The sequence below is a fragment of the Cyprinodon tularosa genome, unplaced genomic scaffold (genome assembly GCF_016077235.1).
Source record: "Cyprinodon tularosa strain WSP-4 unplaced genomic scaffold, ASM1607723v1 ctg6, whole genome shotgun sequence".
Lineage (NCBI taxonomy): Eukaryota > Metazoa > Chordata > Actinopteri > Cyprinodontiformes > Cyprinodontidae > Cyprinodon > Cyprinodon tularosa.
The window spans coordinates 4559325-4582386 of NW_024039340.1; the positions used below are offsets into that span (position 1 = coordinate 4559325).

Below are 23062 nucleotides of genomic sequence, written 5' to 3' on the forward strand. Positions count from 1 at the left end.
GACTGTGAGTACTTAATTAAATCTAAATCACCTCTGCCTTTAGGTCCTTAAAACCTCAAGCCAAACATTATATAGAGAGTGTGTGTGGAGTTTGCAATGCCTTCATAGCAAAAATGGCAGGGGAGCATTACATCTCCTTGTGGAAGTATTTTGCTGAGTGTGGAACTGATTCTTACTCCACCAATATTTAGAACTGATGTCATGACTTATGACACAACATTAAAAAATTATGTTTTTCCGTTTTCCTAAAGGACAATAATGAAATGACACTGAGGCCAACTATTCCTGCCACTGGTTACAAAGCTGAATGAGGATCAATCTTTTTCCTCATCATGAACATGAGGAGGATGGTAAGGGATCTAAATAAATCTCCATTTTTAATGTTAGAGAACTGCAGTTTAAAGTGACATACAGCAGTAGCCATTCAAAACTTCCCCACTTTCCTTGGCTGGTTCCCTTCAATTCCTTTTTAGATCACTGGAAAAATGGTCTAGAAATAAGTAAAAATGTCTTAAATTAAGTGTATTTACCCTTAATTTGAGTAGGTAAATGAGACAGTTTGCTAATGGGATGAGTATTTTCACTCTTATAATAAGATAAATAGATAATATTCTCTTCAAATAGGACAAAGCAATTGTTTTTTCTTATCTTAAGTGTAAATTGTCTCGTTCCGTTGGCAAAATGTCTCACTTTCCTCCTCAACTCAAGAAAAAATGCTCTTATTTTAAGAAAAAATAACTTACGTAGATTTCAATTTTTTTGCAGTGTAAACATAGATATTTGTACAAAAATATTATTTCTGTCATGATTTATGGACATCAAGATCTAAAGAGAAGCGTTATCTCCTGGTCAGACTCTGTAATATGCACGCCCAGGAGAAGGCCAGTGGCTGGAAGTTGGAGGGGATTTTGCTGCCATTCGGCTGGCTTTTAACTGGGAAGGGCAATTTTGAACGGCTGCTACTTATTGTGGTCAACAAATGCTCACTATGCCTGCTGATTTTTTATTTTTTTTTATCTTTCCCTGTCTACTGTCACAAATGTATACATTTGGAGTTTTAGTATATCTACTGTGACCCTGAGAGGAACTTTAATATTTGGTCACATATAGATTTTTATCAACATTGTAGAAGGTGTATTTAAATAGAAAATGATCTGTACTTTTAAAGCCCTTTTCCAAGTCCAAGGACCTCAAAGGCGCTTTCCACTACATTCATTCATTCTTAGATCCTTCTATCTAAAACCCTGCAGAAAAACCTGAGCTGAACAGAACAGAGAGGGGGTCATTAAACCATTTAACGGTGAAGTCCAAAGTTGGCCTTAAAAGGCAGCTGTCCCGTTTCTCTAAATCTAAATACTAAGTCACTAACAGGCCTTTGGAAATCTAAGTTAGGTAATGATGTATTTTATATTATCTAAACGCTGGAGTATGATCTGGACAGACTGTGAAAACAGAAATAGTCAGTAAGATATTTATATTTACCTGCAGTGCAAAATTATGCAAATCTGCAAAAATATTCACAACATGGATTTTAATTACTGTATCAATAGTTACTCTGTTAATCCACAGAGTAAATATACTCTCATTGAGGGTTGTATTTTTTTTAACAAAATTTTTCAGTTGTGATGCTTCAATAAAAAGTAAATTCACTTTCATAGAGGCTGCACGCTGGCGCAGCTGTTAGTAAAACTGCTATGCAAAAAGAAAGTCATGAACTTAAATGGAATTTTGTTCTTTATTCTCAAAGTTTGCATGATCTCAATATTTATATGAAGGATCTCTCTGGAAATTCCAGCTTCCTCCCTCTGCCAAAAAACAGGCATGTTAGAGTAATGAGCCTCTCTCTGTACCGTTGTTAGAATGTGTGTGTAAGAGGCCAAATTTTTCGTATGTCTCTGTTGGATAGGATACCTGTTCTGCGTGAACTTGCCTCTCCCCCAATGTCTGTCTGAAAAAAAAACAAGGTATTGTTATGAGAGGCTTAAGATAACCTGATATAAGTTCAGACACAAACTTGCAAGTAAAGGTGCATAGCTTTGTGGTTTCACTGTATTCAAATATTTACACCAATAGCGCCCTCTAGTTGCATACAAAGTTTTTGACTGATTGCCACATACTCCTGGTGTATTGTTTGATTTTGTGTTTGTGTGTTTAAATCTAGTTTTTCCTCAATTTGTTATTAAAAAAAGGCCCTTTGTGTATATCTAAAATAACAATGGATATACAATACTGTGCATACGCACAGGGGTAAAAAAGGAAGTAATGTGGCTAAGCTAGTTAGCAACCGCCAACAGAGATCTGAAAGTTCAATTCAGTTTATTTCTATAGCGCCAATTCCTAACATGTCATCTCAGGTCACTTTCCAGTTCAACCAGATCATCCAGTCAGATTGATTCAAAGTTTTCTATCTAAGGAAAACCAGCTGATTGCATCGACTCATTGACTCTTCAGCAATCCCTCACACTAAGCATGCTTGTAGCGACAGTGGAGAGGAAAACTCCCTTTTAACAGGAAGAAACCTCCAGCAGAACCAGGCTCAGTGTGAGCGGCCATCTGCTGAGGCCCACTGGGGTTCAAGGAGACAGAAGCAGACATAGAAAAAGAAGCATAGATACAAAAGGCAACTGTCAACCAGCTTCACAGGCGGCCCCGTCCAGGAAACACACAGCCAGGCAGACGAGCTCCGAGCCAGCTCCCATGTCAGAGGATGAAGAGAGCACATCCAGTTAGTCACAGTCAGAGAAACAGGACTACACTGGAAAACAGGCCAAGCTCCAACATCTAGAAACAAAGGTGTTGATGGCAGCAGCACAGCTGATATTTCTCTCCAGGATGGAGTCACAGCCAAACAGGAACAGACCAGATGAAGCTACTATGAGAAAAAGCAGAGAGAGCAGAACGTTAGAGATTGAACTAACAGATTCTGCAGAGTGGGAGAATAGAGATAGAATGAAGCAGAATGATGAAAAAGGGGTCCCTATGTCCTCCAGCAGTCTAAGCCTATAGCAGCGGAACTATAGAGATAGCTCAGGATAACCTGAGCCACTCTAACTAGAAGCTTAATCGAAAAAGCTTGTAATCTGTGAGGCAGACACCCTGTCTACTTATTTTTAAGGGTAGGATTAAAACTTTATTTTTGAAAAAGCTTATCAAAAATACATAAATAAAAAAATAAGGAAGAAAATCATACAATTCAGTGTGGAAAGAAAATAGCAGATTGGAAGAGGGATAACTCTAGAATAGTACTCCGAAATTAACAGCCAGAGAAAATAAGAGTTAATTGGAGAATTTATATCCATACAGTGTAAGTGAAATATATTATGTGCATATGTAAGTGAGGTACAAATTATGACCTGAAACATCACACCAATGTGTTTTTCCATTTTATTTTGTTTCCCAGCTTTTGGAGCAGATCCTGCCTACAACCCAAGCCTCAGCGAGCTCTGAAAACACTTCATATGGTCGGTCAGATTTAACAGACACCCCAGAATGGCAGATGATCTACGCCATCGCACCTCCTTACATCCTCATCCTGTCGATCTTAGGGCTCGTCTTCAACAGCTTCGTCCTAGCAGTGTTTGTAGCCCAAAGGGACCACCTGACGGTGGCAGAAACCTACCTGAGTAACTTGGCTCTGGCAGACTTCCTCCTATTGTGTGGCCTCCCTTTCTGGGCGATGAATATCCTGAACAAGTTCAAATGGTCATACGGAGATGCTATGTGCAAACTGATCAACTCCATTATAGTCATCAATTACTACACCAGCATCTACACCCTGGTCATGATTAGCATCGATCGCTACCTAGCCCTTGTGAAAACCATGAAGGCGAGGTGGTTAAGACGGAATCGGTATGCTAAGATGATGTGCTTCATCCTGTGGCTGTTGGGGCTGTTTCTCAGTCTGCCAACCATGATTCACAGGAAGATAAAATTCATTGAGGAGCTCAATACAACTGCCTGTATACTAGATTACGCCAATGACAGTTCTTGGAAGTTTTCCAATCATATTCTGATTAACGTGGTGGGCTTCGTGCTTCCGATTCTCGTCATTGTTTTCAGCAGCTGGAAAATAATCAAGGCTTTGTCTCAGAGGACGGAAAATGCAGCTTTCCATGACTTCAAAGACACAAAGGCTATGGTGCTCATTTTTGCCGTAACGCTGTTATTTCTACTGTGTTGGTTTCCCTTCCAGGTTTTGACCCTCCTAGAGACCCTCTGTGATCTGAACGTTTTGGATGAAACGCTCTGGTCTAACACTCTCGACATTGGATCACAGGTTTCTGTATATCTGGGTTTTCTCAACAGCATGCTAAATCCCCTTCTCTATGTCTTCTCTGGGCAGTATTTTAAAAGGAAGGTTAATGCCATCTATAGAAGGGCTAGACATCAGCGCAGAGGATCAGACATGACTACATACCAGCGATCGGTGGTGTCCACATATGTCAACAGAACAGAGCAAATAAGACATGTGGTCCTTTTAAATCCTAAAGATCACATAGGACTCTAACACATTAATTGCATCATTGCTAATTAGGCAGCACTGCAACATACCTTTTGCTCTAATCTTTCGAGAAGCAATGATGTAAGACCTCTTGCCAGTAGACAGATGGAGATAGGCACAAGCACGCCTTGCGATCCCATGATGGTGATGATATGAGACAAAGTTTTACGTTTCCACAGTCTATGACGGCCTGCATCTTGGACTGTACACATGCTTTGTGTTTCTAATTGTTTCATTTGCTTGACATTTTTCTTTCCAACAAACAAATTAGCCTTCTGACCATAATGAAGTCATTAGACTTCCCTGTAGCACACTCAGCGTGGAGGATTGTTGCTGCAAAAAGGGCAGGATTTTACTCTGCTTGTACTCAGAACCCGTAATGCTTGCATTCAAGACTTTCTCTCTGATACTCTCTTGCGTTCATCAAATTTTTGTCGCTACTCTCATATTTTAACGGTTTCTTAGGGATATCTTCCTTCTCCTCATGACTAAACTTTATCACTGCTTGAGTCAGAAATTAGCTGGCAAACCTGTTGCCCCACCTGTGGAATTTTATTTTGTTTTTGTTTTTGGCAAATCCAGTGACTATTCCAGCCAATAAAATAAAAGTGATGATCTTCATGAAGAATGCACTCCCAAACATACTTTCCCTGCTTGTAATCCCTGTTTCCTCTCTCTCTGATTGAAGCGTTATCATAATCTTGCAGCTTTTTCAGCTGATAAAAGTCTTACATAGTTTGGGCGTGTTTTCTTCCACTGAGATAAACGATGGTTTTACAAAAAATATTAGAATTAGTAGCTGAAAAAAAAGGAAAAAATACAAGCAAGAGCATCTTTTTCCGTGGTTATTTAAAGAGAACTATAGCAGGAACAAAGGGAAACAAACACCTTATGTAGTGTTGTCATTCTGTTGGTTCACTGGTTGCTAGGCAACACTGCTAATCCAATCAGGGAGAGAGGAAACAGAGGTCCTTTCTCAATATACAAAGGCTGTGTCTGATCGGCTCACAGCAATAATTGTGCGTTCTCATGCACTCGTGTGACATCCTCAGCCTCAGCCCCAACACTGTTCCAACTGTTAAGAACACAAAACAGAGATGCTGTCCTCATGGAGCTCAGAGCGTTTAGTTAAAGGTTCACTTTTCTGCTGCTATGTCCTACAAAAAGTACAGTTTCAGATCTTTTAAGGTGAGAACATTATACTTTTCAATTCAATTCAGTTTATTTCTATAGCGCCAATTCACAACACATGTCATCTCAAGGCAATTTCCAGTTCACCAGATCATCCAGTGAGATTGATTCAAAGTTTTCTATCTAAGAAAAACCAGCTGATTGCATCGACTCATTGACTCTTCAGCAATCCCTCACACTAAGCATGCATGTAGGGACAGTGGAGAGGAAAAACTCCCTTTGAGGCCGACTGGGGTTCAAGGAGACAGAAGCAGACATAGAAAAAGAAGCATAGATACAAAAGGCAACTGTCAACCAGCTCCAAAGGCGGCCCCGTCCAGGAAACACACAGCCAGGCAGACGAGCTCCGAGCCAGCTCCCATGTCAGAGGACAAAGAGAGCACATCCCGCCAGTCCAGTTGTTAGTTTTTAGCCTTAACATTTGGTCCGTTTACTGATTTAGCCTGTGATAAATCAGTAAACGGACCCTACTGTTTCACAAGTGGAACAGTAGGGAAACAGTACGGCTATCGCCATAGTGTACCGCTTGTTTCATGCATATAAATAGGTTTATTATAATTATGCAGGGAGTTTCACAGATTATATGGACACTGCAATGTAAATAGAACAGAAGAGGAAAAACTGAAAAAAAGTAGAAAAGATGAAAGAAAGAGGAGATAAAAGTGAGATAATGGTAAAACATTTTCAGTCTGCTTCATCACCTGCAAAGAGATGTAAAAAGAACAGCACAACCAACGGACATGGTATGAGACATACAATAAAGCAATCACCTAGATACTATCGCTGAATTATTATTATTATAGTATTATAAAAGTTCTGATGTTGACACGACCATGACAAACTGCCTCTTGGTAACCGCTAACTCCATCCAGGGCTAACGTTAGCCCATCTACAGCAGTCTGCTATCGACCTAGTTGTGTGGGAAGTACGCATTGATGCCTATTTATTCACTGGATAGCCAATTGTCGCCATGTTGGTACTCCCTATAAATATTTTTATATATATATATATATATATATATATATATATATATATATATATATATATATTTTTATATAAAACTGTTTTCTCACCCCTCGCGGGGTGGTATGTGTCATCCTCAAGCTGGGGTCCTCTACCAGAGGCCTGGGAGTTTGAGGGTTCTGCGCAGTATCTTAGCTGTTCCTAGGACTGCGCTCTTCTGGACAGAGACCTCTGATGTTTTACCTGGAATCTGCTGTAGCCACTCTCCCAGTTTGGGGGTCACAGCCCCCAGTGCTCCAATTACCACTGGCACCACTGCTGCTCTCACTTTCCACATCTTTTCTAGCTCATCCTTCAGCCCTTGGTATTTCTCAAGCTTCTCGTGTTCTTTCTTCTTGATGTTGCTGTCGCTTGGGATTGCCACATCTATCACTACTGCCTGATATGTATATATATATATATATATATATATATATATATATATATATATATATATATATATATATATATATATATATATATACATACAACAGCAGTGAGTTTGATGGATCAGTCTAACTCACTGATCTCTATGAATAAATAGAGATCAGTGGTCTAAGTAGGGAGTACCAATATGGCTTAAGCAACATGTACTACTGACGGTCTATAAGCAATCCAGTGAATAAAAAGAGATTATGGCGTTATTTTATTTTTCTTTTTTGTACAAAACATTCATCTGATTTGCATTAATCTGACTGACTTGTTTTATTTTATGTACTTTATGTACTTGCTGAAATAACATTCTGCTAAACAATATTTTAATAATGTCTTGTATACAGCCTATTCACTATTTTTTTATTATTATTTTAATGTACATTACATTACATTTTAATCATTATTACCCTACTTAAAAAAAAAATGTAATTTATTATTAAAGGTTTAATCTGGAGACTATTAATAACAGGAGGTGAACTGCAGCTCAGCGTGTGATGATGTCACAAAAAGGCTCATGTTCCAATTCACACAGATTTATTATATGTGCTTATTTTGATGTAAGTTTTTCTACAGACCTGAAGTTTTAGGTTTATGCGTTATAGTTTCTTGTGTATATTTTGTTTGTTTGTATTCAGTCTATAGAATTGCAACAATAGAGGTTTGTTTTATTGGTAACACTGCAATAACATCATAACCACCATTTTAATAAATGGTAATTATGAACAGATTGTGTATTAATGTTTGATAATAATTTATAGACTGCATCTATACCACTTATAGAAGGTTAATAATTAATGCTTCTCTGCCAAGTTAGTTTAACCCCAACATTAGTGGCCTTAATACCTTACTAAATTATCTATTTACCGTTTATAAATTATTTAGATGCATTTTAAAATTGAACCAAATGTTAATTAACTATCTCTTAATCATTAATAAATGGTCCCTTTAGCTTTTATAAATGATGGTTCTGATGGTAATTTTAAAGTGTAGCCATTTTATTTTCTAATTCCTTTTCCCACTGTTTATTTATCTGCACTACTGGTATTATACTGTAAATGTACACAGTGTGTATATATTGATTAACAAATTAGCTGGAATAAAAAGGTGTGCTCTATTGACATCCTAAGCCCCTCTGTGAATTGATATGCTGTCTATATTAAAACAATTTAGAAATAGAGCTCTTTGATTAGAGAGGCTTTAACATAATGCTACATAATTGGGTAGTTTTAATCCACACGTTTTATGACAGTAGAAGTAATGGACTAAAGCAGTTTTTTCTGATCCTGTGGTTCCTAATAAAGTTTTATAACACTTGATTAATTTATGTGTGTATGTTTGTTTAATTGTTTTTTTTTTCATTTTGAGTCATCTTTATTTGATGTTTTACTGTAATGTAAGAATCATCCATACAATATATAAAAAAGAAGGATATTGTTGTACTTCTAACTGCTAAATAATCAGGTATGCAAAGAGAGCGAGCGGCTTTCTGCATCCTCCTGCATTTCTCATATTCTGTATACACCATCTTCTATAATTACACAGCCTCCTGATCCCCGACTTAAAGCTTCCATTAGAAATCTCATTGTTCCTTATGTTCCTAACGCAGCATTTGGCTCTCTGTCTGCAGGTTTATTAGTGGTTCCCAGAATATCTAACTGTAGAATGGGAAGCAGCCCTCTTAGTTATGTTAGGATAATTATAATTGATGATGTGTGTTTATTACGTCTTAATATTAGCTGCCTGTTGCGTGTTAGAACTGATGTTTTCCACAATAGTTTATCTAATTAAGACAGTTCCTCTGTCCGGTTATACAGTTATAATCTCCATTCTGTACGTGGCAAATATTTGGGGGTGGAAGGAGAGTGGCGTCCTTCAGCTAAGAACAAAGTGTTATTGTCACGTCTTGGTTGAGGTTTAGAGGACCCAAATGCAGAGGCAGAGAGGCTGAGGTGAATACTTGTAGTTTTAATGAAAAAATGTTTAACAAAGGCAGTCCAAAAATCCAACTTAAATGTAACAGACCAGAACCATGGAGACATCAAGGGAAAACACGTAGAAGGAGCCAGGGAGAGACGAGGGGAGACGATTGCAGCGATGACAGGACCAGCAACAACAGAGGAACCAACAAAGAGTGAGAGCAGAGGGAGAGCATATATAGCTGACAGAGACAAAGGGAGGGCTAACGAGCAGACAAGGAGCAGGTGTGAGGAGACAACGAGGGAGCCAAGGGGAAAGGAACACACACACACACACACAAGAGGGCAACAGAGAGCAGAAAAACAAGAACTAACATAAATCTAGAAATTACAACAAAATAGGAATTAAACCAATAAATCTAGAAAACAAGAAGCAAAGTAAAGCACAACATAACCAAAACCATGACAGTTATACTGTATTTTGATAAGGCTGGAGCTATGGATGTCTCCTCATCCGCTAACGTATATGATGTAATGATGTGATGATGTGGCAGACTGGAGATGTATAAAATGCCTCTTAAATTGTTTATCTGGGCCACTTTCTGAGAGGTGAGCCAAGGGGTGAGCAGCTGCCTTCTGTAAACTCTAAACAACTTCTCTGATCTCAGAGTAATATTACAATTTCTATCAAAAACTGTTGTCATGTCTAATGGTTATGTAATACATATAAGTTATGAAGAGTTATTTAAAGAGTTTGTTCCTAGTGATCTCTTTTCAGGAAAAAGAACCGGAGAAAGAAAGCTCCAAGGTGAAGAACCAGAGCCTTCTTTTACAGTTACCAGGCTCCTCTCCTGTGGACAATGTTGTGCCTGTTCATAGATGAAAATCAAATAGCTCACATTCATTGTTCACTTTTTCAAAAAATGAACTAAGTTCACAAACTTATAAATTAGATATTTAAAATTAATCTGGTAAATGAAGCCAATATCCTCCACAATAGATCTTCATGTTTTACCCTTTAAATGTCTGATCCTAATAGAGAGAAATGGAAAATACTAGATGCAGTCAAGGTTTACTGGATGTGCAGTAGAGCCTTTATTTAGCCAAATCACACAGAACTTCAGAATCATTCAGGGACATTCAGGCCATTTCTAAAATTTACGAGAACGCGAGTACGTACTTAAATGTATAATGTTATCGCCTCAAACGATTTCAAAACGTACTTTTGAAGAACAACAGCAGCAGAAAAGGGAATGTTTAACTTAACAATGCGAGCGCTGTCTGGAATCAAGCTGCGGCCGCGGGGCATTCTGGGGAAGCGGTCAGTCTGAAGAACGCACAAGTCTGCTCTGATGCATGCTCGATATAGAGGGCGGGGCGAAAACAACATCCGGGGATTTGGTGCGTTCTCGATCTGGCGTTCTCGAGAATTGGAACGGCACTCGGGCTGAGGCTGATGACGTGTCACGAGTACACGAGCACACGAGAACGCTCAAGAATGCATATTGAGAAACGGCCTCAGGTTCTGACAAAAAGTTCTGGATAAAAATGATTTCTTATGTTTCTCATTCACTAGCAGATATTTCCCAAGATAGCTTGGATGCTTTAATTCCATGTGTCGCTTTAAATTTGAAGGGGACATGGCTGATGTACGGACTTGTTTGTTAAGTCTCGGAGGAACTTTAAAAAGAACACACGAAAAAAAAGATTGTGTTTTTGAGGTTGGGAAAGATTGCTAGATGCACTTGTAACCAAGTAGAGAAAACGACTTTTCTCTTCCTACTCTTTGTAGAATATTTTAATTTAGAGTTTTAATTAAAAAAAAAAACACAAAAAAACGTTTATTTTTCACGAACAAGTTGCGGTCATTTTTGCACTTTTGAGCACCATCTAGAGAGGCTGTATGACTAGGTCTCTTGCGGTTTCTCGTGCTGAACAGGGGCGGATCTAGAAAGATATTTATGGGGTGGCAAGAGGGGCCAGGAATTTTTGAGGGGTGGCAACATATGGCATTTGTTTACACTGAATTTAATCACAGTTATTACAGTTTGGTGAGAATAGTATGCACAGTAAGTGTTTCATGTGAAACAGTTCATATTAGAAATACATTGTAGAATGTGATCTCCCTTAATAGGAGATAGAAGAATGATAACACTACTTCTAATGGGGCCTTATCACAGGAAAGGTATTAAGGTGAGACACAGGTGCTGAGTGGTAGATGTGTGACATTGATTGTCAGAGAGGCAGCTTTGCAGCATTTGCACAAGAAGAAACTATAGAAAGAAAAAGTTTCCCATCAGAGATCTATGGACTGAGCTGGACTAAAGTGAGCAGAACTACACAGTAGAAATAAATGGGTCAAGGCACCCAAACAAGATACCAGACATCCATGTATTGATTACTCTGAACACACATTTACCCCATTTGTTCCTCAGTAACCTGACATACAGCAGTTACGGCAACATGAAAGGGACATTTCCCTTGCATTGTATGTAGATATGCATGTAGATATGCTGTAGATAGAGCTGCTGTATCAAAAAAATCAACATAAATGTTACATGTTACATCAAAATCACCACTAATCTGAAAACAAGCAACATAAAAATATGTTTTTGCTTCCAGTCTGAAAATGTACAAAAAACGTTGTGAGTAGGTTCATACAGGTCATTTCTGGATAGGTTCATACTTTATATACAAAAAAAGAAACAATACTGCTTCATGTTAAGCAGGATTTACACCAGTATCACATTTTTAACTTTACTTTACTTTACTTTACTTTACTGTCAGATGTAACAGCTCTGTAAAGGCTCACCAGAGAGCATAACATAAAGTTAACATGACTATAACAGCTGAATGCGGCGATTTCCATGTTGCTCAGCAAAACGCTACACAAATGTATTTAGATCCAATGCTTTTGTGCGTTTTGATTCAATGCTAGGTTCAACCAAACTTGATCGTCTCTTTTCTGTCATAATTGACCGCAAATATGTCTTTATGAGCCTCAGACGTGAGGCCTAACTAACATCATAGTTAGAGAAATAACGTTCTGCAACCTGATTTTAATCATCTGTAAATCAGCATTGCAGCTATGCTAGCAACATTGTGCTTTCATTATGATTTCATTTGTCGATAGATAGTTAATCAGTTTTTACCTGTTTCTCCTCTCCCCATCACCCCTGGCTCCCTCGCTTTGCCCCATTCGGTTTTCAAAACAATCAGTCTCAGTCGCTCTCGCGTCATCTCGTGCTGCATTCACTGCAGTCCGACAATGGAAATTAGCGGTCGGTAATTCTCAAATGATCCATAATTTATAAGCCTCGCCACCCCTACCGCCAACTGGGGTGGCAGCAGGGGTGGCAAGGCTGTCATTTAGGGTGGCATTTGCCACCCTATGCCACCCCAGTAGATCCGCCTATGGTGCTGAAACCTCAACTTGGTGAGTTGAAACCCTATATGTGCCATGTTGAGATTAGCTCATGCTAATGCTAATCGTGAAATGTTGAAATGTTATAGTTTAAAAGTACTGGAAATGCTAATTCTGGTTAATGTGTGGTTTCATCAAGTGAAAATTGAGTTCTCAAAACTTTAATGAAGCATTTTGTGATTATTTTCTACTGTTTATTGGTTAATCTTACTGTTTATTTCATGTTAAATGTACATTATTATTACTTACTTTGTGAGTTTATAGAAATCCTAAGTAATGCTGAGAAAACATTACTGCATTTCATGTCATGATTAACAAAACCTGAAAGATGAGTTAAAAATCAATCATTTAATTGGTTTAAGATGATTTATCATAATTTCACAGTTAATCTAAAACAAACAGATAAAAGGAGAAATTCATTTAATTGTTTTCTGTGAGTTAAAAGTTATTTCATAAAAGTTTTCATGTAAAACAAAAGATACTGTGAGTAAGGAAAACATGCATGTAAAATGTTATTATTTCTAAATCATAATATGGGAAAAAGAAGATAAAAACTTAAGCTATAGCTGTGTGAGAGAAGAAATATTGAGCTGCATACAATGATACCATAATTGTTGTGCAGGCTAGGTTTTTTCTGATGGTTACGAAAGCTGCGAATCGGATTCCTGGATACCTGATGTTCTCCGGAAGGGGATGCAAGCCTGTACCCAGAACTGAACCGAACTCTCATCTGAAGATCCTCATCCTCACGTGTTAACAAAGTGGTAACAACTCACACTGACGGAGAGGAAAAGAACTGAACTATAGAAGGCCTTGACTAACGACTAAAACAAACAAACAGTGAGCTCAGGGAATGGGGATTTGTTTTGTTTCCTGTTGCCGGTTTATTGTTATTGAAATTGTAAATGTTCTATATTTTTTTCTATTTTGCTTACCAATAACAATTATTATTGTTGCGCAACTCCTGTCTCCAGCTATTTCATTCTGCACTCACTTCAGTTTCATTGTACTCCTGCCGAACCTATTGACTGGTCCACATGTTTGCATTCCCATAAACTACTTAACGTCCGTCAGGGGTCACACACTCCAGTACTACCATGCATGTTTACTTCCGTAAACACAGAGCACACTTGGTTGTGACATCATTGCGTCCTTTAAAAAAATTGGATTTCACAAAAAAAAGGACGTATACTTTGTGCATCCAGCTCAGTGCTTAATTCCGCTTAATTTCTTACTTCCCACGAGCTAGTTTACTATTGTTGGGGCTCAAAATGGTAGAATCCCATTAAGACAGAAAGAACACTGGAGATGATTCACCTTATTTGTCCTCCGGAAGGAGAAAAAGGTTTATTGACTAGTCGAAATTCAACAGCTGTCTTATAATACCATACAGCGCTAACATCTCACAGCTAGTTTACCCTGAAATGGCGCAGTATTTATACCTTTGTATGTACACGACCAAGTGCTATTTTGAAATCTAGCTGGTGTGTGTGCGTGTGTGGTGTTTTGGCTCTGGCTTTCCCAAGTATGGCAAGCCAAGAAGGTCACTTTTCGCATTGAATTGTCGCGTTAAGATTGAAATTAACCCGCAAAAAACGCGCGTTCTCCCGAGATTACGCCGCTTTTTAACCTTTAACCAACAAGCGCCGTTAGAACGCACGTTAAATACACGCGTTCTGACTCAGACAACGCGCGTATTTAACGCGCGTTTTCCTAATATGATAATGATGTCCTTCCTTCTTTTCCCACAGCCAATGCATTTGAACTGGTTGCATCCAATCGCTGAGTGTGCGCATGATAGCCTGATATGCACTTGGAAATCTGTGTAAAAATCTGTGTTGCGTGCTCTGAGCTTGTTTATCTAAATAGGAAAAAGATGTTATTGCCAAGATTTCTTGGTGCATGGATCTCCTCTTACCTCTGATTTCCATTGTTTCTGTGTGCAAGGGTTCAAGCATCCTGTCCACTGTATTCCTTGTGTGTATTAGGCCTTTTACTACAGAAGAGGATTAGGGCCACTGAAAAAAAAAAAAAGTTAACTGATTTTTAAATTTTATTTCAGTTTACCATGACATAAAGTCAGAATTCTGACTTTTTCCCCATACTATACTGAAATAAAATAAAAAAAATCTGTTAACTTTTTTTTCCAGTGGCCCTAATCCTCTTCCGTACTTTTACGGAATCATGTTTATATGTTTTCTAGTTTATGGTTTAATTTTATTTTGTGTTATTCTATTTGTTTTTGGTTATATTTTGGAGTTCTTATATATTCCTTGTTTACCCTCAGTTGCCCTCTTGTGTCACCCCGAAATCCCACATACTCCGTCTGCGCTCCGCCCCGCTGCGCTCCAGACCGCCTGCTCAAAGCAAAGCCTACAGCCGCCGCTGTGGCTCCGTCCCCTCCGCTCTGAGTTCCTTGGAGATCGTAGAGGGCATGCGCCAGATGAACCAGGGTTTCCGCGGATCATTAAAAATAATTACAATTCATAATTCTTTTTTTAATCAAGGCCTTAATTGGCACTAAAATTAATTAAATATGTTTATCGTTGCATTTATGATTCTTTAATAAAAATGTTTCTAAAAACAATTTCGTCAGATATATTATATCGCTATTAATTTGCGTGGAACTGTTTATAAAGCCGTATGTTTGGAAAGGAAGCTCGAGGCGGAGAAAAATCTAGGGAATATATATACGTATATATGTGTGTGTGTGTGTGTGTGTGTGTTTACATACATACAGGAGTCATGTAACTGTGCTTACAGCTCCATATTTCATGTACACTAATAACTTGTGTACATGGTTCTTGTTGATGGCATTAAAATCATTTCAAATAGCATTAAAATAGCATTAAATTAGAGTCAGTCATTCCTGTATGAACCCTGTGAGCGCTTAATTTAATATGACATATTAAAAAAATCCCACCATATCCAGCATATGTTCAGTTTCTGCCCAAATATATATATATATATATATATATATATATATATATATATATATATATATTTGTAGATTTTTGTAACGGGGATAAGGATAATTCAAAACTGCTTTTTTTTTTTTATGAACTTGTTCTCTACAACTCAGCATCTCTTTTCATTCCTGTAATAAGAAGCTTCTTTTGAATGGATTTAATTAAACTTTAAGTCCCTCGGTATAAAATAAATATTTTAATGGAGATGAGAAATCTGCTTCCTCGTTGGTGAATAACCAATAGTTTGGATCCAATCATTTAAATAAACGGTGTTAGTTTTTTTTTATATATATAAGAATTGTGCTATAATTTCTAGTCACCAATCTGTTGCTGTTATATTTTAATTTGACGAACCGGAATTTGTCGATGTTCTTTTTCCTGTTTGGTGCGATTGCAATTGCGGATCTTGACCTGGCCGGACCGGAGCAAAAAATAGCTCGGCTCCGTAATTTGTCGGTGACGGACGGAGAAGACGTACGTGGACGGAGACCTGCGGAGGAGTAGCGGTGGATGTGGAACAGCTCTCATTGATTTCCATGAAAGACAAGCGCTTCGCACGACGTACGTCAGCGGGGCAGAGCGGAGCGCTGACAGAGTATGTGGAATCTGGGGGTCAGTCTCCTTCTCTTAGCTCCCTTCTAGACTCCTCTGCCCTCACCTGCTCCCAATCTGCTCATTAGCCTGGTCTCCCATTTATACACCTCATGGTCAGTCACTGTTTGCTGGTTCCTTGTTGTTTCTTGGCTCCATGTGTGTGTTTTCTTTGATGTTTCCTAGATTTTGGATTTCTGTATTTGCTATTTTGGATTTTTGCTGCTTTTTGGACATTCAAACTACAAGAACTCAAAAGAATTATACGAAATATTATATAGCACCTATACCATTTTATTTTACAACATAAAACATATTGATGCTTGAATGCTTAGTTTGCTTCTTTGCTTTCTTTTCTGTATCCAATGTAGAATTATTATTGTGGGAATTTCCAGACTTAGCTGTAAAAGCAGTAATGCTGACATAATGATAACAGCAGTTGTGAAGCTGACAATTTACCCATTATTGGTTCCTAATCAAACTTTAATGGATAATTTCAGAAAAAGGTTCTCTTAGAACCCTAAATAAAAAATATAAATGTAGAAGAATGATAAAGTTTAACCTAAAAAAAGAATAACCTAGCTAATATTTAGGAATATATAAGAGCTAAAAAAATTAACAGGATGAAATCATTTGTGGAAAGTGTTTCCTTAAATAATTACAAATTCAAGTATTAATTCTACCTTTTATTCAGGAGAAAAAACAAAATTAAAAATGTTATTTATGCTAATTTTTCTGTACTCCTCCTCACAGATGAGACCTGCTTACATGGGGCTGAACTATCAAATTCTTTCCACTTTTTAAATTATTTTTCATAACACTTTACATCTATCGGTTATCATTTTACAAGCTGTAGCTTAGGATTCCTGTTCAGTTTTTCTTGGAAGCTATCAAAACATAAATTTAGAATTTTCTGAAGTTCACTCCTTTATATATTGGTACATAAATATTTTTGTATTATTTGATTTTTTTCAGTTGATTTACAGTCAAAGTCTGCTTTAGATTTTGGGCGATGGATGTCAGGTATAAAAAGACAAAAAGCAAAACATTTATGTTAAGTTGCATTTATTTATTTAGATATTAGCATTTCTGTTCAAGGTACAGGAATAAAATAATTATATTTTAAAGAATATTGATTAATAAGATACATTTCTATTATTAAAAAGCATTATTTCTGTACTTTGCCCACCAAAAAAAGTAACATATTATTGATTCTTTAGTAAAATATTAATTGCAAGAAGCAATTTGAAAGAAATGAAACAGTGGAAATTAATTTTCTTTTTCTACATGTGCATAAATAATACAGCTACAGTTGTAATTAGAACTATAATATGATAACATTTGCTTAAAAACCCAAGAATAGCTGCCGCAGCAGGGCCTCTTTAGGCCGGCTGTAGAAGTATTTGTAGAGCAGCTGTGAGCAAAACTCCAAGGAGAACCAATGCAGGGGATTTTGTCGGCATTAGAACACCATTTGTAGCTGCAGCTGGAAATGAAAAGAAAAAAAAAATCAAATTAGAGTAAAAGTTTCTAATTTAAAGTCTACTTTAAATAATTGTCTGTTAGTGAAGCTTACGTTGTGATGGTGTGGATGTACCAACTGGGGCCGGACTCGAGCTGTTTGTGTTTCCTATTAACAAAAATACATTTAGTTAGACAAGTGCATTTTGATTTAAAAATGTACATTCTAAAGGAAAACGGCTTCAGTAAAAGGCCTGTGACATTTTATCAAACCATTCATTATCAAACCATTGCTACACAAACTGGGAATCTATTTGATCATTTTCAGTCGATCAGTTTGATTTATGATTGTTTTTTAAGCTCGTATAACATCAACGGTTGGAAATCTAAAAAATTCCAATACAGAAATAACAATCTTTACTGTTTAAAAGGCTGCAGAAAAAAAGGGGAAAAATGTTTCTAGTGCACCAGGTTTGGCTCCAATGAGGCCAGTAGCACATTAGAGGGAGTTGCTAGGGGAGTGGCGGCCTAGTGGTTAGGGGCATTGCGCTTGGATCCCAGAGGTTCTGAGTTCAAGCTACACTCCCATGAACTGCCACTCTTGGTCACTGAGCAAGACCCTTAACCCCCACACTGCTCCCCTGGTGCCGCACAATGGCAGTCCACTGCTCCCACTGGGTTATGGTAGCAGCCATTCAAAATAGCCCTTCCCAATCAAACACCAGCCGAATGGAAGCCCTCTTCCCTGCAACTCCTAACAAAATCCCCTCCAACTTCCAGCCACTGGAGTGACCCCCACTTGCATATTTCTTTACTCTGATTCCACCCTTTCACTGAATTACAGGGTTTGACCAGGAGATGACGTTTTCACTTTAGATCTTAATGTCCACAAATCATGACAGAAAGAATATTTTAGTACAAATATTGATTTTTAAAAAGGAATTGTAGGAGACCAGCCAAGGGCCCATCAAGGAAAGGGGGGGAATTTAGAATGGCTACACCTGTAAAGTAAATTTTCTTGCTCTGTACTTGTGATAGTTGTTACATGTTCCTGTTTTATCTCCATCTCCTGATGGCTTTTTTGTTGTTGTTTCTTTTGGCACCTTTGACGGTTCACAGATGGAGGGGACAGGGCACTGGTCAAGCATTTAGCTGGGCTGGTGGTACACCTGGGGGTGATTTTTGTCTTTCCCTTCCTCAGCAGATGTCAGCTGGTTGAGGAACTCTGTTCGGAAATGTAAGGTAAGCCTAAACCACACTGTGTGTTCCTACAGGTGCCAGTTTTTTGTTTTCTATTCACTCTTTCCTCTAGTCCCAATTCGTACCATTTATTTGCGGCCCCTATCCTCTCGCAACAAGAAGAAAGAAAAATGTGCAAGAGTGAGAGGTAGTCTTTCATAACATAGTGTAATGACAATTAAGTTGAATTATGTTCTATTCGAGTATGGCCTACAGTTTAGATCACAACCTACCATCAACATATAAGAGAAAAAAATTCCTTAAGAGTAAAATTTCTATTTGTACCTTCTGTCACAGTTCCATTTGCAGTATTCTGAGTCACGTTGGTGCCGGTTGTGCTGTTTTGTGATGCAGCGGTGCTTCCATTCACGTTGGAGCCAGGTCCTGTTGTGGTCGCATCTACTCTGGTGCTGATTAGACCCACGCCCAGTGTGTCAAGATCAGACTGTCGCTGTAAGTTCACCCAGGTTCTAACCACCGTTTCATTCTCAAACAGCTTCAGATCTGGCAGGTTTTCACCCATGAGCCCTCGGACGTCGTTCACAGTTACATTCTGTGTTAAAAAAGGACACCAAGGGGGAGAGTTGTTTTGCTTTTCTGCTCCAAAACCAAATGTGATTTCCAAACCCAGAGATATTTTAAGCTCTTCTGAACTTACACACATGCAAACAATCATTATCTGTTATCACATGCCAACTTACTGTTATCACATTGACATCCAGACTTCTGAAGGTGTTGACACTCATGCTGATGTTCTGTGTTGATAATGCTCTAATATCTGCTTGCGGTGCTCCACCTGCCAACATGGAATAAAAAGCCATTTCTCAATATGTTTACTTGTGTGTTCTCATGTGCTCGCGTACTCGAAAAACATCAGCATCCTCAGCCCTACTACTGTTCCAATTCATAAGACCAAGAATACCGAGAACGGACAAAGTCCCCGGATGTTGTTCTCGCCCCTCCCTCTTTACCCAGCATGCATCAGAGCAGACTTGTCCGTTCTCGAGGCTGACAGCTGTCCCAGCATGCACTGCGGCAGCAGCAGCTTCAAGGTCACAGAGATCAGCGAGCTCACAGAGTTTGAAGTATTAAGTTAAAAGTAGGGATGCACGATATTGGGGTTTTGGCCGATATCCGATGTGCCGATATTTTAAAACTCATGTAGCCGATAACCGATATCGATACCGATGTTAAAGCTGGACAAAAATAAGTAGTCATTGAAAATAGCAGTTTTGTTATCCATTTCTGACACTTTGAAAAATAATATACTCAAATATATTTTCATGTGCTGATATCAAATTGATTTTTAAAAACGCGGTATCGATCTATTTTACTTTCAAAATCTCGTGAAATTTCATCGTTCTGTTACAAACTCTCGTGATATTTTGCAAATTCTTGTGAGATTTTGTTAGTAAAATAGATCGATACCGCGTCAATATATCAACATATAAAAATATGGCAACATTTCATGAATTTTCGGGGGATTTCGTAGCATAACGATGACATATAGCAATATTTCATTAGTAAAAGAGATTGATATGGTGTTTTTAAATGGCAATATATCAGCATATGAAGATATTGGGATATTTTAATGTATCAATATTTTTTCCCTCGTCTTTAGAAGTTTTTAAGTCTGTAAAAAAGAAGTTTTTGAGGAAGAAGTAGAAGTAGTATTTTTAATTTTTTTTAGACTATAGAAACTCAGAAGCTGATCAAATATCGGGTTAAATATCGGTGGGGTGGCCGATGTCCGATATTCAGTTTTAAGGCCGATACCGATAGGGGGCCGATTATATCGTGCATCCCTAGTTAAAAGTTCTCTTTTCTGTGTTCCATACATTTTGCTGTCTTCTTCTCAATAACATACTTGGCGAGGACAAGAGTCCGTACTCGCGTTCTTGTGAATTGAGAAACGGCAAGAGAGTTATCTCACTGAACTGTTTTCAGTTGGATAACTAGATAGTTAGCAGGATTTCTCACCTAGATAGCCTTTAACCAGGTTGTAAAAGGTAATGGGATTATCACGATAAACGCTGTAGGAGCTGTTGCTGATCTCATAGAGCACTCTCTTCTGCTCAGCTGAACATGATGACACATCTATAAGCCTGGCATTTCTGCAAAAGGAAGGAAAAAGGGGTGTTTGGTTTAACTCTAAACAACTTGTTTGTTACTTCTATGCATGCAGACACCAACCTCAGACTGTCTGTTGTGATGTTCTGTAGCGTTCTGCTTTCCAAGGAGCAAAGGTTGGAGCCTATTGCGTCCAGCTCAGCGCTGCCCAGTGAATTTCCAGATGTTTCCAGGTACTTGGTGATGATTTTTCGGCTCTGAAGTTAACATGAAGAAAAAGCACCAGATTAGAACCAGCCTAATGAACGTTTTTCAGGTGTTTCCAGTCTTTCTGCTGCACCTTCTCCTTCTCCCAGCTTCCATCTTCAGGTTCCAGGAGAGCGGCCAGAGTATCCAGTTTAGTGATGCTCCACCCAGAGATGTCGTCAAGTGTTGCCATGCGAGATACTGAGGCAAGCAGCTGTACTGCCTGATCAGGAACTCCAGATGGGTAAGTCTGTTAATGGAGAGATCATAAAGTTACTGTACAACAGCAACATGCTACATTTACACTGAAGTCTTGATATTTTAATACAATTTAATTCACATCTATGTATTTCAACCCAATGCAATGACTACCATGTCATGATAGCTGCTGGGTCAGTTTGTCCCAAGGTTTCTGAAAGCACACCATGCTGCTTGTCTCTAAGTTACCTGGTTGAGCTTCCTCAGAATGATTTTCTGGAATTCATCATCATCCACTTTCTGGCAGATAGCATAGAGGTTTTCTTTCAGCACAGAAAGGTCCAGGCAGAGGTCAAACTGCATCGAATCATAGCCAAAGGGGAACGCTGGGTCGCTAATGGTCACCTGGGTGATCTCCTCTGAATTACAACCTTTTAAAATAAATAAGGGAGATTGAGGGGTTTCTGTTTGCTGCTTGTTTGGCAATAAAAGGAAATATTTGTTTTACAAATTACCTCAAAGTAACATAAAACATTCATGTAAAGTCATTACAATGTTGGTAAACTTAACTCTGGGTCTGAAGACAAATGTATTCATAGAATATAAACTGTTTACCTGCTGCTCGCTTTGCCAAACGAGTACTGAGCTGTTTGAACAGCCTCTTTAGCTTCCTCTTCTGAGTTCTTCTTCTTCTCAAGTTCGGCATGAAACCTTTAAGGAACCTTCTCTTTGTTTCCTGAAATACGCAGAAAAAATGCTTTGGAACCTGATCTTTTCAGACGGTGAAGAAAATACAGGTCTCTCTTTTCTGATAATAACAATTTTAAATACACTTTTAAGACACAGTAACAGTAAAGCAGCGTAATATGAAGACATACACGGTCTAAGTGCCCCCAGAGGTTTGTTGAGAAGTACAGGGGAAGAATGTCGAGGTCCTCTAGTGTTTTCTTGGTCCAGGTGGTGATATTTCTAAAAATGGAAAACAAATAGTTTTTATAATTTAAGCCACAAAAACTTGGACAGAAAAGCAAATAATTATTTTATGTATGTGGTTCCAGTGTCACATGATAAGTCCAGGATAACATTTGGGTAAGAAAATCTTTTTAAATACAATCATCTTGGGTTAAAGAGTCTCTTAAAGAATGTGGTATTCTGATATGTGCGTGGGCTCAGAATTTTTCATACCCAGATGGTTCGATGGGCATATTTAACAGAAACACTGGATTTTAAACGTTCTTGAGTCTGTATCCCATTAAAAAGGAAAAAATTCTTATTACATCACATCATTTAGAATCTTTTCTTATCTTTTAGCACTTTTCTGGATGTTTCTACTTTGAGATTTGAAGGCCTCTTTGCCATAACCCTGTTCTGATGCTTCCTCAACAGATTGGAGGACATAGGGACCCCTTTTTCATCATTCTGCTTCATTCTATCTCTATTCTCCCACTCTGCAGAATCTGTTAGTTCAATCTCTAACGTTCTGCTCTCTCTGCTTTTTCTCATAGTAGCTTCATCTGGTCTGTTCCTGTTTGGCTGTGACTCCATCCTGGAGAGAAATATCAGCTGTGCTGCTGCCATCAACACCTTTGTTTCTAGATGTTGGAGCTTGGCCTGTTTTCCAGTGTAGTCCTGTTTCTCTGACCGTGACTAACTGGATGTGCTCTCTTCATCCTCTGACATGGGAGCTGGCTCGGAGCTCGCCTCCCTGGCTGTGTGTTTCCTGGACAGTTCCTGTGGAGCTGGTTGACAGTTGCCTTTTGTATCTATGCTTCTTTTTCTACGCTGCTTCTGTCTCCTTGAACCCCAGTGGGCCTCAGCA

The 23062-nt window shown here is 38.4% G+C and overlaps 2 protein-coding genes across 2 annotated transcripts in view; one reads left to right on the forward strand and one right to left on the reverse strand.

The window, feature by feature from the left end:
• Nucleotides 1-245: 245 nt before the first annotated feature.
• On the forward strand, nucleotides 246-4900 carry bdkrb1 (bradykinin receptor B1). Its single transcript, XM_038307070.1, has 2 exons — nucleotides 246-350; nucleotides 3401-4900. The coding sequence occupies exons 1-2, from the start codon at nucleotides 333-335 to the stop codon at nucleotides 4505-4507; spliced, it is 1125 nt and encodes a 374-aa protein (XP_038162998.1). The 5' UTR covers nucleotides 246-332; the 3' UTR covers nucleotides 4508-4900.
• Nucleotides 4901-17081: 12181 nt separating this feature from the next.
• Nucleotides 17082-23062, reverse strand: part of LOC119797802 — a 36893-nt gene continuing 30912 nt past the window's right edge. Inside the window, exons 77-86 of the mRNA XM_038307015.1 lie at nucleotides 22122-22212; nucleotides 21859-21979; nucleotides 21493-21674; nucleotides 21140-21295; nucleotides 20923-21056; nucleotides 20710-20843; nucleotides 19431-19525; nucleotides 19015-19282; nucleotides 17606-17659; nucleotides 17082-17515 (exon numbers count right to left, since the gene is read on the reverse strand). Of these exons, the coding sequence (XP_038162943.1) occupies nucleotides 17412-17515; nucleotides 17606-17659; nucleotides 19015-19282; nucleotides 19431-19525; nucleotides 20710-20843; nucleotides 20923-21056; nucleotides 21140-21295; nucleotides 21493-21674; nucleotides 21859-21979; nucleotides 22122-22212 (1339 nt within the window). The 3' untranslated portion in view covers nucleotides 17082-17411. The remainder of the gene's footprint in view (nucleotides 17516-17605; nucleotides 17660-19014; nucleotides 19283-19430; nucleotides 19526-20709; nucleotides 20844-20922; nucleotides 21057-21139; nucleotides 21296-21492; nucleotides 21675-21858; nucleotides 21980-22121; nucleotides 22213-23062) is intronic.